The 14031-nt window shown below is 40.6% G+C and overlaps 1 protein-coding gene across 2 annotated transcripts in view; it reads left to right on the top strand.

Annotated features, from left to right (window-relative positions):
• BTBD9 (BTB domain containing 9) overlaps window positions 1–14031 on the top strand; it is a 405791-nt gene that overhangs the window by 43807 nt on the left and 347953 nt on the right. For both annotated transcript variants that reach the window (XM_065885106.1, XM_065885107.1), the window contains one exon: window positions 12565–12784. In XM_065885106.1, coding sequence (XP_065741178.1) covers window positions 12565–12784 — 220 coding nt within the window. The remainder of the gene's footprint in view (window positions 1–12564; window positions 12785–14031) is intronic.

Here is a 14031-nt window from a genome sequence, read left to right as displayed (position 1 = left end):
CCATTGGTAATTTGATAGGGATTGCATTGAATCTGTAGATTGCTTTGGGTAGTGTAGTCATTTTCACAATATTGATTCTTCCAATCCAAGAACATGGTATATCTCTCCATCTGTTGGTATCATCTTTAATTTCTTTCATCAGTGTCTTACAGCTTTCTGCATACAGGTCTTTTGTCTCCTTAGGTAGGTTTATTCCTAGGTATTTTATTCTTTTTGTTGCAGTGGTAAATGGGACTGTTTCCTTAATTTCTCTTTCAGATTTTTCATCATTAATGTATAGGAATGCAAGAGATTTCTGTGCATTAACTTTGTATCCTGCAACTTTACCAAATTCATTGATTAGCTCTAATAGTTTTCTGGTGGCATCTTTAGGATTCTCTATGTATAGTATCATGTCAGCTGCAAACACTGACAGATTTACTTCTTCTTTTCTAATTTGTATTCCTTTTATTTCCTTTTCTTCTCTGATTGCTGTGCCTAGGCCTTCCAAAACTGTGTTGAATAATAGTGGCGAGAGTGGACATCCTTGTCTTGTTCCTGATCTTAGTGGAATTGCTTTCAGGTTTTCACCATTGAGAATGATGTTTGCTGTGGGTTTGTTGTATATGGCCTTTATTATGTTGAGGTAGGGTTCCCTCTATTCCCACTTTCTGGAGAGTTTTTATCATAAGTGGGTGTTGAATTTTGTCAAAAGCTTTTTATTCATCTATTGTCCTATGGTTTTTCTCCTTCAGTTTGTTAATATGGTGTATCACATTGATGGATTTGTGTATATTGAAGAATCCTTGCATGCCTCGTATAAATCCCACATGGTCATGGTGTATGATCCTTTTAATGTGTTGTTGGATTCTGTTTGCTGGTATTTTGTTGAGGATTTTTGCATCTATATTCACCAGTAATAATGGTCTGTGATTTTCTTTTTTTGTAGTATCTTTGTCTGGTTTTGGTATGAGGGCGACGGTGGCCTCGTAGAAGGAGTTTGGGAGTGTTCCTTCCTCTGCAATTTTTGGAAGAGTTTGAGAAGGTTGGGTGTTAGCTCTTCTCTAAATGTTTGATAGAATTCACCTGTGAAGCCATCTGGTCCTGGACTTCTGTTTGTTGGAAGATTTTAAATCACAGTTTCAATTTCATTGCTTGTGATTGGTCTGTTCATATATTCTGTTTCTTCCTGTTCAGTCTTGGAAGGTTGTGCATTTCTAAGAATTTGTCCATTTCTTCCAGGTTGTCCATTTTATTGGCATAGAGTTGCTTGTAGTAATCTCTCATGATCCTTTGTATTTCTGCAGTGTCAGTTGTTACTTCTCCTTTTTCATTTCTAATTCTATTGATTTGAGTCGTCTCCCTGTTTTTCTTGATGAGTCTCACTAATGGTTTTTCAATTTTGTTTATCTTCTTAAAGAACCAGCTTTTACTTTTACTGATCTTCGCTATTGTTTTCTTTGTTTCTGTTTCATTTATTTCTGCTCTGATCTTTATGATTTCTTTCCTTCTGCTAACTTTGGGGTTTTTTTTTTGTTCTTTTTTCTCTAATTGCTTTAGGTGTAAGGTTAGGTTGTTTATTTGAGATATTTCTTGTTTCTTAAGGTAAGATTGTATTGCTTATTATAAACTTCCCTCTTAGAACTGCTTTTACTGCACCCATAGGCTTTGGGTCATCATGTTTTCATTGTCATTTGTTTCTAGGTATTTTTTGATTTCCTCTTTAATTTCTTCAGTGATCTCTTGGTTATTAAGTAGTGTATTGTTTAGCCTCCATGTGCTTGTATTTTTTTACAGATTTTTTCCTGTAATTGATATCTAGTCTCATAGCATTGTGGTTGGAAAAGATACTTGATACGATTTCAATTTTCTTAAATTTACCAGGGCTTGATTTGTGACCCAAGATATGATCTATCCTGGAGAATGTTCCATGAGCACTTGAGAAGAATGTGTATTCTGTTGTTTTTGTATGGAATGTCCTATAAATATCAATTAAGTCCATCTTGTTTAATGTATCATTTTAAGCTTGTATTTCCTTATTTATTTTCATTTTGCATGATCTGTCCATTGGTGAGAGTGGGGTGTTGAAGTCCCCTACTATGATTGTGTTACTGTCGATTTCCCCTTTTATGGTTGTTAGTATTTGCCTAATGTATTGAGGTGCTCCTATGTTGGGTGCATAAATATTTACAATTGTTATATCTTCTTCTTGGATCGATCCCTTGATCATTATGTAGTGTCCTTCTTTGTCTCTTGTAATAGTCTTTAAAGTCTATTTTGTCTGTTATGAGAATTGCTACTCCATCTTTCTTTTGATTTCCATTTGCATGGAATATCTTTTTCCATCTCCTCACTTTCAGTCAGTGTGTGTCCCTAGGTCTGAAGTGGGTCTCTTGTAGACAGCATATATATGGGTCTTGTTTTTGTATCCATTCAGCCAGTCTGTGTCTTTTGATTAGAGCATTTAATCCATTTGCATTTAAGGTAATTATCGATATGTATGTTCCTATTCCCATTTTCTTAATTGTTTTGGGTTGTTATTGTAGGTCTTTTCCTTCTCTTGTGTTTCCTGCCTAGAGAAGTTCCTTTAGCATTTGTTGTGAAGCTGGTTTTGTGGTGCTGAATTCTCTCAGCTTTTGCTTGTCTGTAAAGGTTTTAATTTCTCCGTCAAATCTGAATGACATCCTTGCTGGGTAGAGTAATCTTGGTTGTAGGTTTTTCTCCTTCATCACTTTAAATTATGTCCTGCCACTCCTTCTGGCTTGCAGAGTTTCTGCTGAAAGATCAGCTGTTAACCTTATGGGGGTTCCCTTGTGTGTTATTTGTTGTTTTTCCACTGCTGCTTTTAATATTGTTTCTTTGTATTTAATTTTTGATAGTTTGCTTATTATGTGTCTTGGCATGTTTCTCCTTGGATTTATCCTGTATGGCACTCTCTGTGCTTCCTGGACTTGATTAATTATTTCCTTTCCCATATTAGGGAAGTTTTCAACTATAATCTCTTCAAATATTTTCTCAGTCCCTTTCTTTTTCTCTTCTTCTCCTGAGACCCCTGTAATTCACATGTTGGTGCATTTAATGTTGTCCCAGAGGTCTCTGAGACTGTCCTCAGTTCTTTTTTTTTTTTTTTTTTTTTTTTTTGCGCTACACGGGCCTCTCACTGTTGTGGCCTCTCCCGTTGCGGAGCACAGGCTCCGGATGCGCAGGCTCAGTGGCCATGGCTCACAGGCCCAGCCGCTCCGCGGCATGTGGGATCCTCCCGGACCAGGGCACGAACCTGCGTCCCCTGCATTGGCAGGCAGACTCTCAACCACTGCGCCACCAGGGAAGCCCTGTCCTCAGTTCTTTTCATTCTGTTTTCTTTATTCTGCTCTGCAGTAGTTATTTACACCATTTTATCTTCCATGTCCCTTATCCGTTCTTCTGCCTCAGTTATCCTGCTATTGATTCCTTCTAGAGAATTTTTAATTTCATTTATTGTGTTGTTCATCATTGTTTCTTTGCTCTTTAGTTCTTCTAGGTCCTTGTTAAACGTTCCTTGTATTTCCTCTATTCTATTTCCAAGATTTTGTATCATCTTTACTCTCATTATTCTGAATTCTTTTTCAGGTAGACTGCCTATTTCCTCTTCATTTGTTTGGTCTGGTGGGTTTTTACCTTGCTCCTTCATCTGCTCTGTGTTTTTCTGTCTTCTCATTTTGCTTACTTACTGTGTTTAGGGTCTTCTTTTCTCAGGCTGCAGGTTCGTAGTTCTCGTTGTTTTTGGTGTCTGTCCCCACTGGCTTAGGTTGGTTCAGTGGGTTGTGTAGGCTTCCTGGCGGAGGGGACTGGTGCCTGTGTTCTGGTGGATGAGGCTGGATCTTGTCTTTCCAGTGGGCAGGTCCACGTCTGGTGGTGTTTTTTGGGGTGTCTGTGGCCTTATTATGATTTTAGGCAGCCTCTCTGCTAATGGAATAGGTTGTGTTCCTGTTTTGCTAGTTGTCTGGCATAGGGTGTCCAGCACTATAGCTTGATGGTAGTTGAGTGAAGGTGGTTCTTGGCGTTGAGATGGAGATCTCTGGGAGATTTTCGCTGGTTGATATTACATGGAGCTGGGAGGTCTCTTGTGGACCAGTGTCCTGAAATTGGCTCTCCCACCTCAGAGGCACAGCCCTCACTCCTGGCTGGAGCACCAAGAACCTTTCATCCACACGGCTCAGAAGAAAAGGGAGAAATAATAGAAAGAAAGAAGGAAGGTAAAATAAAATAAAGTAAAATAAAATAAAGTTATTAAAATAAAAACTATTTATTAAGGAAAAAATTTTTAAAAGTAAGAAAAAAACTAAGAAAATCCGGACCTACAGAACCCTAGGACAAATGGTAAAAGCAAAGCTATACAGACAAAATCACACACAGAAGCATACATATACACACTCACAAAAAGAGAAAAAGGGAAAATATATATAGATCTTTGCTCCCAAAGTCCACCTCCTCAATTTGGGATGATTCGTTGTTTATTCAGGTAATTGCACAGATGCAGGGTTCATCAAGTTGACTGTGGAGATTTAATCCGCTGCCTCTGAGGCTGCTGGGAGAAATTTCCCTTTCTCTTCTTTGTTCGCACAGATCCCGAGGTTCAGTTTTGGATTTGGACCCGCCTCTGTGTGTAGGTCTCCTGAGGGCGTCTGTTCTTCACTCAGACAGGACGGGGTTAAGGGAGCAGCTGATTCGGGGGCTCTGGCTCACTCAGGCCGCGGGGAGTGGGGGATACAGATGCGGGAGAGCCTGCGGCGGCAGAGGCCAGCGTGATGTTGCAACAGCCTGAGGTGCACCGTATGTTCTCCTGGGGAAGTTGTCCTTGGATCACGGGACCCTGGCAGTGGCAGGCTGCACAGGCTCCTGGGAGGGAAGGTGTGGAGAGTGACCTGTGCTTGCACACAGGCTTCTTGGTGGTGGCAGCAGCTGCCTTAGCGTCCCATGCCCGTCTCTGGGGTCCGTGCTGATAGCCATGGCTCGTGCCCTTCTCTGGAGCTCCTTTAAGTGGCGCTCTTAATCCCTTCTCGTGCATCAGGAAACAAAGAGGGAAGAAAAAGTCTCTTGCCTCTTTGGCAGCTCCAGACTTTTTCCTGGACTCCCTCCCGGCTAGCTGTGGTGCACTTGTTCACGCAGCCAGCCCCAGTCCTCTCCCTGGTATCTGACCGAAGCCTGAGCCTCAGCTTCCAGCCCCCGCCCGCCCCGGCGGGTGAGCAGACAGGCCTCTCGGGCTGGTGAGTGCGGGTCGGCACCGATCCTCTGTGCGGGAATCTCTCCGCTTTGCCCTCCGCACCCCTGTTGCTGCGCTCTCCTCCGTGGCTCCGAAGCTCCCCCTCTCCGCCACCCGCAGTCTCCGCCCGTGAAGGGGCTTCCTAGTGTGTGGAAACCTTTCCTCCTTCACAGCTCCCTCCCACTGGTGCAGGTCCCGTCCCTATTCTTTTGTCTCTGTTTTTTTCTTTTTTCTTTTGCCCTACCCAGGTACGTGGGGAGTTTCTTGACTTTTGGGAGGTCTGAGGTCTTCTGCCAGCATTCAGTAGGTGTTCTATAGGAGCTGTTCCACATGTAGATGTATTTCTTATGTATTTGTGGAGAGGAAGGTGATCTCCGCGTCTTACTCTTCCGCCATCTTGAAGCTCCTCCCCTAATTCTTTTAGGTCTTTGATAAACATTTCTTGCAACTTCTCGATCTTTGCCTCCATTCTTTTTCCAAGGTCCTGGATCATCTTCGCTATTATTATTCTGAATTCTTTTTCTGGAAGGTTGCTTATCTCCACTTCATTTAGTTGTTTTCCTGGGGTTTTATCTTGTTTCTTCATCTGGTACATAGTCCTCTTCCTTTTCATCTTGTCTTCCATTCTGTGAATGTGGTTTTTGTTCCACAGGCTGCAGGATTGTAGTTGTTCTTGTTTCTGCTGTCTGCCCTCTGGTGGATGAGGCTATCTAAGAGACTTGTGCAAGTTTCCTGATGGGAGGGACTGGTGGTGGGTAGAGATGGGTATTGCTCTGGTGGTCAGACCTCAGTAAACTTTAATCTGCTTGCCTGCTGTTGGGTGAGGCTGGGTTCCCTCCCTGTTGGTTGTTTGGCCTGAGGTGACCCAACACTGGAGCCTACCCAGGCACTTTGGTGGGGCTAATGGCAGACTCCCGGAGGGCTCATGCCAAGGAGTGCTTCCCACAACTTCTTCTGCCAGTGTCCTTGTCCCCACGGTGAGCCACAGCCACCCCCTGCCTCTGCAGGAGACCCTCCAACCCTAGCAGGTAGGTCTGGTTCAGTTTCCTATGGGGTCACTGCTCCTTCCCCTTGGTCCCGATGCACACACTATTTGGTGTGTGCCCTCCAAGAGTGGAGTCTGTTTCCCCCAGTCCTGTCGAAGTCCTGCAATCAAATCCCCCTAGCCTTCAAAGTCTGATTCTCTAGGAATTCCTCCTCCCTCTGTTGCCAGACCCCCAGGTTGGGATGCCTGTCGTGGGGCTCAGAACCTTCACTGCAGTGGGTGGACTTCTGTGGTATAAGTGTTCTCCAGTTTGTGAGACACCCACCCAGCAGTTATGGAATTTGATTTTATTGTGATTGCGCCCCTCCTACCGTCTCACTGTGGCGTCTCCTTTGTCTTTGGATGCGGGGTGTCTTTTTTGGTGAGTTCCAGTGGCTTCCTGTCGATGATTATTCAGCAGTTAGTTGTGATTCCGGTGCTCTCACAAGAGGGAGTGAGACACGTCCTTTTACTCCGCCATCTTGAACCAATCTCTGAACTTGTTTTAGACTTACTGAGTTTGAGAGTTTCTGGGGTATCTAAATTCTAAGTTCTGTCTCATGTTAGTCATTTCCCTGAGTGATCTTTTCCTTGTCCATGACTTCAGACACTCTTTTGAAATACTGATTGATCTTAAATAGGTGTCCTTAGCCTGGACTTCTCTCCTGACTCATCAGATTTAGATTTCTTTTCATTGGGCGTAGAAGAAAAAGCATAGGTTTTGGAGAGAGACAAATTTGACTTCAAGTCCTGAATTAGTCACTTACTAGTTGCATGACCTGGTGTTAAATCACATAAGGAATTTTACCTTTAGTTTTATACCTTTGCATATTGTTATGAGAATTACTCGAAGTAATGTGTGCAGATAATGTGTGTAAGCTCTATACTGTAGGAAGCCATTGTTATATTATTATTTTGTGTTCTTCCTCATCTCTGTATGTCTGTGTAGGAGTTATCACATTGATCACATTTTTTTAAACCTTTTTATTTACTTGTTTTAGATCCTTGAAGGCACACTGATCTTTGTATCCTCAACATTCAAAACACTGGGTGGTCTGTAGATGACACTTGATGAATTAATACAATGAGAATTGTCTAAAAGCAGTGGAAGCATATTACTGGTGTTCAGGAAGCAGTCAAAGCTGGTGGTAAAAGAACTGAAACCTGGGCTAGAGTATAGAGAAAGAAGTGAAAATCAAAGTCTGAGACTTGGAGGAGACTTATGGCCAGGGGCTGAAGGTAGAGAAGGAAGAATTAGAGGTAGGAAGAAAACTGGGATAGTATTACGGAGGCCAACAGAGGAGAGAGCGTTGCTATGGAGTGGGTGGTCCGTGGTATCTGGTGATGCTGGGAGGACAAGAAGAATGAGAATGGAGAGAAAAATTTTGGATATAAATTGTGGTGAGTTGGTTAGTAGTCTGGACAGAAGCTTGACTAAACAGGGAATTAGGCCATGGGTTTGAGAAATATAGTAAATACAATGTGTTGACTATCTGATGTGTGAATTGGAGTAAAGGTAGTAGAGAAATAGTATGGTAGCTAGAGGGAACGGGTCAGGAGAGGTTGGAGAAGAGATTAGAGATGCTAGAGGGTGATGCTGGTTGAGGGTCAGCCTTTGATAAAGGGTAGGAGGGTAGAGAGGGGAGAAGTAACAAGATGAGTAATATAGTTTTAGCCTTTGTAAATCTTAATTGTTGGATCCTTTCTTATATAAGCTCCTTTTTTCCCCTTCTTGCCCTAGTTTTGATTCGAGGTGTTGATAGGGCCTCAGAACTGGTTTAGTTATAAGGATAAGTTTGGGACATAGCTGCAGAACTGAGGAGATGCTTTGGACATTTCATGTAGTTACTGGTAGCTTGGAATTGATCAGCTGGTCAGTATAGGTGTCAGGCCTGGGTTACTATAGACCCATGAAATTACCGTGAAAGGGAGTAATCAACCAGTTGAGGAGCCCTCAGTTCTGGAATGATATGCTGCTCATAAATGTTAAATTCTTCATTTTGGAATAATTTAGTGGAAGCTCAAGGAGGAGATTATACAAATGCTTGGGAATCTTTTATGTAACTTATAAACTCGAGAAATGATTAAGTAGCAGACTGTTTTTCTACCTTTTTAATTATATGAATAGTAAAACTAATAATAGAAATAACTAAGGAAGCATATCACTTTCAGACCCTAAAAAATATTTATTCAGACATTCATGCCACTTTAAAAAAATCAGATTTCTTCACAGTTAGGGAAAAAGGGGTCTAAAATTTCAGAACTGTTCCTTAGCTGATGGTCTGGAATGATAGTTCTGCTTACTTTGAAATTATTGATGAGATTTATCTGTTTCTTTGTTCTTCCCTGGGTATAGGTTCTGAGTCTTTGGGGACTTTTCATGAAACATTGAGAGGTTCTATCTTGGGACTAGGGAATTAGTATCTAGGGGCATAAATACTAAATCTTTTTTTTTTTAGTTCATTAATATTGGTTACTAGAAGGTTTAATTCTTACAGTTGCATATACTGAGGCTTTTTACCAAATTATAGTGATTTCCACCCCCCCCTTAAAAAAAAAAAAAAAGAGGATCCAAAGGATGTTTTTAACTTACCAGTGGTGTTTAGTCTTTTTGAGAGTGTGGTTTATATATGTACAAAACTACGTCTAATGATGAGCATTTGTCTATATGCCTGGGGAAAGGAAATCAACTTTTTAATTAATTTCTTTCCTTAGAATATTTGAACTACTTGTACTCAGCCCATTCCTTAATGTTTAGTTTTGTTTTAGCTGTGGAGATATTTCTGCCTTGAAAGTTAGTGCTTTTTCTATTCCGGCTGAGTTATATTTTGTTTTGTATATTAGGTTTTAGACTTTGCGAAAGAGAACAGTAATTTCTTGTTTCTCCATGTTTATAACAGGTAGTACATCACAACTTCCATCCTCAAGATTTTTTATTAGCTAAAAGTCAATCTGTTGCGAGGCCTGCTAAGTTATATTATTGGTTTATATGTGAGTGTGTGTGTGTGTGTGTGTGTGTGTGTGTGTGTGTGTTTAAATCTGTGCTGTAGGTACATGGTACCATGAACCTATTCCCATAGTTTTCAGTAACTAGACTGAGGGGGCTTGCCACTGTGATAGTATCATTTTTGCTTTTCTTGCCTACACTCCTACTTAAACCAAGCTTCTTGAGGACTGTAATTATGTCTTTTCCCCTGTGTTTTCCTAGCACTTAGCACAGTGCCTAAATCTAGATTTTTCAAAATAAATGAATGAATGACTGAATCTATTCCTTGCTTCTAAACTAGAATTTAAAATTTGGGGACTTCCCTGGTGGTGCAGCGGTTAGAATCTGCCTGCCAGTGCAGGGGACACGGATTTGAGCCCTGGTCCAGGAGGATCCCACATTCTATGGAGCAAATAAGCCTGTGTGCCACAACTACTGAGCCTGCGCTCTAGAGCCTGAGAGCCACAACTACTGAGCCCACGTGCCACAACTACTGAAACCCATGCGCCTAGAGCCTGTGCTCCGCAACAAGAGAAGCCACCGCAATGAGAAGCCTGCACACCACAGCGAAGAGTAGCCCCTGCTCGCCACAACTAGAGAAAGCCTGTGTGCAGCAGTGGAGACCCAATGCAGCCATAAACAAACAAACAAATAAATAAATAATAAATAAATAAATAAAATTTGTCTCATCTATCACATAAAGACAGTAATAGCAATGAACCGTTAATACTTTGAAAACTCTGACTCTATTAGTATTCTGTCTTCCCAGTTGTAGTTTTTAGTATCTTTTAGTATCTTCATCTGTAAACTAGGGGGTTCACAAGTCATCTCTGCTGAGGATTCACAAATCACAAATTTGAAGCTTTTCTTTGCTTGCTTATAAAGTGCTTCATGTCTAGATTGGAGGCACCAGGAGGGCAGGGCCTATCTCTGTCTGGTTCACTGAGAGATATCCAGTGCCTCACAGGGTACCTGGTACAGAATGGGTCTTCAGTAAATGTTTTTTGACTAATTGAATTCCTATAGAGTACTTTGTAGACTTTATTTTTTTATTATTTTATTTGGTCACGCTGGGTATTAGTTGCGGCTCACCGGCTCCCTAATTGCAGTAGGTGGGCCCCTTAGTTGTGGCATACACGTGGGATCTAGTTACCTGACCAGGGATCAGACCTGGGCCCCCTGCGTTGGGAGCGCAGTCTTAAATACTGCACCACCAGGGAAGTCCCATAGTACTTTAGAATATATTATTTATAGTGTAATTTTTACAGTAGCCCCGTGGGTGGGTTGGGTAAAATATTATTATTTTTAGATGAGAAAACAGATTCATAGAAACTAAGAGGCCTCATCAGGGATAATAAGTGGTAGAGCCTGAGTCTCAAACTTAGGTTTTCTCATTTTATGTCCAACTTTCTAAAAAAAAGCTATAATAGACTGTTTCTTTCCTTTGGGTCCTAAGTAACCTTAGAGGAAAGGGACTAGTAAGAGGGGAAAAGTATGGTCTTCCCATCAGAAACCCTTTATGAAGGTAGTAGCAGGGCAGGGCCCCTGGAAACAGATTGCCTGTGTTCTGATAGCACCTCAGCTCCTTGCTGGCTGTATGGCCTTGGGCAGCAAAGTCCATTTAACCTTTCTCTGCCCCTACTTCCCCATCTGTGAAATGGATATAATAGTAGTCCTACACTCAAAGGATTATTATGAGGAGTAAGTCAAAGGAATTAATAAAGTTTCTTAAATAAATGAAAAATAAATATGAAGAATATGTGTGATTTTCATGAGCTAATAGAACGTAGAACGTTATAAACTGAGCACTTAGGCCTCTGGTGGTAAGAAGTTGATCATGACTAGGTTTTGTTTTCATTTGGTTTGGTTATCTCAGTTGCCTTAGTCTTTTGAAGGTTAAACTCACCCCAACCCCCACTTTTCAGCTTCATTTTTAAGTCATCTTTCTCTGTCTTCATTTGAAAAAAAGTTTTTAAACCCACATTTGCCAAGAAATCTGCAATGATGAATTACTTACTCCTTTTCCCTAAGAGCCTAATTATAGCTCATACTTTCCCCTATTCAAATCACACAGCCAAGATGTACATATTCTGTGAGAATTCAGCATTTATTTACAGTCTGTAAACTTGCTTAGTTTTATGTGTGCTTTTTTAACATATTTTGTAATAATACTGGCAATCTTTTTTTTAGAGCTTACTCTGTGCTTTGCAAAGATCATCTAATTTAATCCTTAAACAAAAACACCTGGGAGATGTTGCCCTATTGAGAAATTGAAGTTCAGAGAAAGTGACTTCCCCAAATTGATACATCTGGTTAAAGGTGGCACCATTATTTAAACTCTGAATCTCAGGCTCTTAACATCTACTTTATGCCGCCTGTTGTCTCTCCATGGAGAGTGTCAGTTTTAGAATGTTAGTACCTGGAAGACAGGTTCTAGATCTGTGAAGCAAAATTTGCATAGAGGACTTCAGAGTCCCAGGAACAATTGACTCTTAGTACATCTAGTGTTGGAGAGGGGAGGGGGTTAATTATAATCATAGTATTAATTTTTTTTTTTTTGAGATACGTGGGCTTGTTACTGTTGTGGCCTCTCCCATTGTGGAGCACAGGCTCCGGACGCGCAGGCTCAGCAGCCATGGCTCACGAGCCTAGCCGCTCCGCGGCATGTGGGATCCTCCCGGACCGGGGCACAAACCTGTGTTCCCTGCATCGGCAGGCGGACCCTCAACCACTGTGCCACCAGGGAAGCCCCATAGTATTTTGATGACAGACTGAATTTTTTTTTTGAATTTTTATTTTTAAAAATATTCAAGTGAAGTAAAAATATATCTTCTTTTAAACATATTCTTGGTTTTTAACTAATTGATTCAGCACGTCCTTGTATGACCAACAGCTCCACTGTATTGGGGTCTTTCTCTTTCTGTTTTATAAGATGTATGACCTGTTTGCTTTGCTTTTATACTTCGTGCTCAGTCCAGATGGCAGGTACAGGTCATTTTACATGCTAGTTTTGTCCAGTAGATATTAAATTAAAGCTACTAATAGAATTAACTCAGTAGAGTTGGTTTGTTTGTCCTAGAACATGTTTTTTCTAGTATTTACAACTTTTTCTTAGTAGTCTTAGTCCCAGGTACTTTGTGGCTGTGATGATGTCATTAAATTTCAACTGTGGTGGTATCTTAATCCTCATAGACACTCCATATCTCCTCTCTCTCGTTAAATTAAATGCATATACTAGCATCAACTAAAATGCTAGAATTTTATCTTTTTTCCCAAAATATGGAAAATTTCATAAGTAACCATTAACCTTGCTTCTTCTATTTTTAACTGTAGTACCAGAAGAAAACATTGCAACTATGAAGTATGGAGCCCAGGTGGTAAAAGGGGAGCTGAAGTCTGCCTTATTAGATGGTGACACTCAAAATTATGATTTGGATCATGGATTTTCTAGGCACCCAATTGATGATGACTGCCGTTCTGGCATCGAGATTAAGCTAGGTCAGCCGTCCATTATCAATCATATACGGATACTCCTGTGGGACCGAGATAGCCGGTGAGTCATTAGCATGACTTGGAGAGAAACTGACATGTTTGATTGAGATGGCCTAACTTTGTGGTCATCTGCTTTGGTTTAAGAGATTTGCTGGTTTATATCTTTGTCATCACTTTGCTATTTCTCTTGAAGTTTAGTTTTGGGGGAAGAATTAAAGGGTGCATTTCTTTAAAAAATAACATTTTTTGCTTTTTTCTGCTTATAAAAGTAATGAATATGTGTTTATTGTGGAAAACAGAAAATGTAGAAAAGCACAAAGAAAAAATAAATATTGCTAGTAATCTCACTGCCTATTATTAATTTTTATATTTGTCTAACCAGTACTTTTTTAAAATTAATTAATTTTATTTTTGGCTGTGTTGGGTCTTCATTGCTGACTGCGGGCTTTCACTAATTGTGGCTTGCGGGAGCTACTCTTCATTGCGGTGCGTGGGCTTCTCATTGCGGTGGCTTCTCTTGTTGTGGAGCATGGGCTCTAGCTGCACGGGCTTCAGTAGTTGTGGCACGTGGGCTCAGTTGTGGCACGTAGGCTCAGTAGTTGTGGCACGTAGGCTCAGTAGTTGTGGCTCGTGGGCTCTAGAGCGCAGGCTCAGTAGTTGTGGCTCACGGGCTTGGTTGCTCCACGTCATGTGGGATCTTCCCAGACCAGGACTCGAACCCCTGCCCTGTGCATTGGCAGGCGTATTATTACCCTCTGCACCACCAGGGCAGTCCCTAACCAGTATTTTTTTGTTATGCATAGTCTCACACATACACACACACAGACACACACACACACACACACCAGAAACCTGTAAAACCACACATAGTTTTACAAAATAAAGGTTAGATGTACAAAAAGTAACTTCACTTTTTAATTAATACACTGTGAATATTCTACTCTTTTAAAAATATTCCTGTGAAATGTTACTTTAAAAAAATTTTTTTGAAATATAGTTTACTTATAATGTGTTTAAGTTCTGTACATATGTATATACAAATATGTTTTACATATATATTCTTTTTCATATTTTCCATTATGGTTTATCACATGATATTGAATATAGTTCCCTGTGCTATATAGTAGGGCCTTGTCGTTTATCCATGTAAAATGTTACTTTTAATAGTTGTTTGGTATTCCACTATATGGGTTACCATTGTTTATTTACTTGATTCCTTACTTTTGGATATTATGACAACTTTTAAAATATACTTTATACTGTGGACAAAGAAAAAAAATTGTCTTTTAGTGTGAATAAATATCATTA

Source organism: Phocoena phocoena, chromosome 10 (genome assembly GCF_963924675.1).
Source record: "Phocoena phocoena chromosome 10, mPhoPho1.1, whole genome shotgun sequence".
In the NCBI taxonomy this organism is placed as follows: Eukaryota; Metazoa; Chordata; class Mammalia; order Artiodactyla; family Phocoenidae; genus Phocoena; species Phocoena phocoena.
The sequence above is the reverse complement of the archived record's forward strand: the minus strand, read 5'-3'. Positions and strand labels throughout refer to the sequence as shown.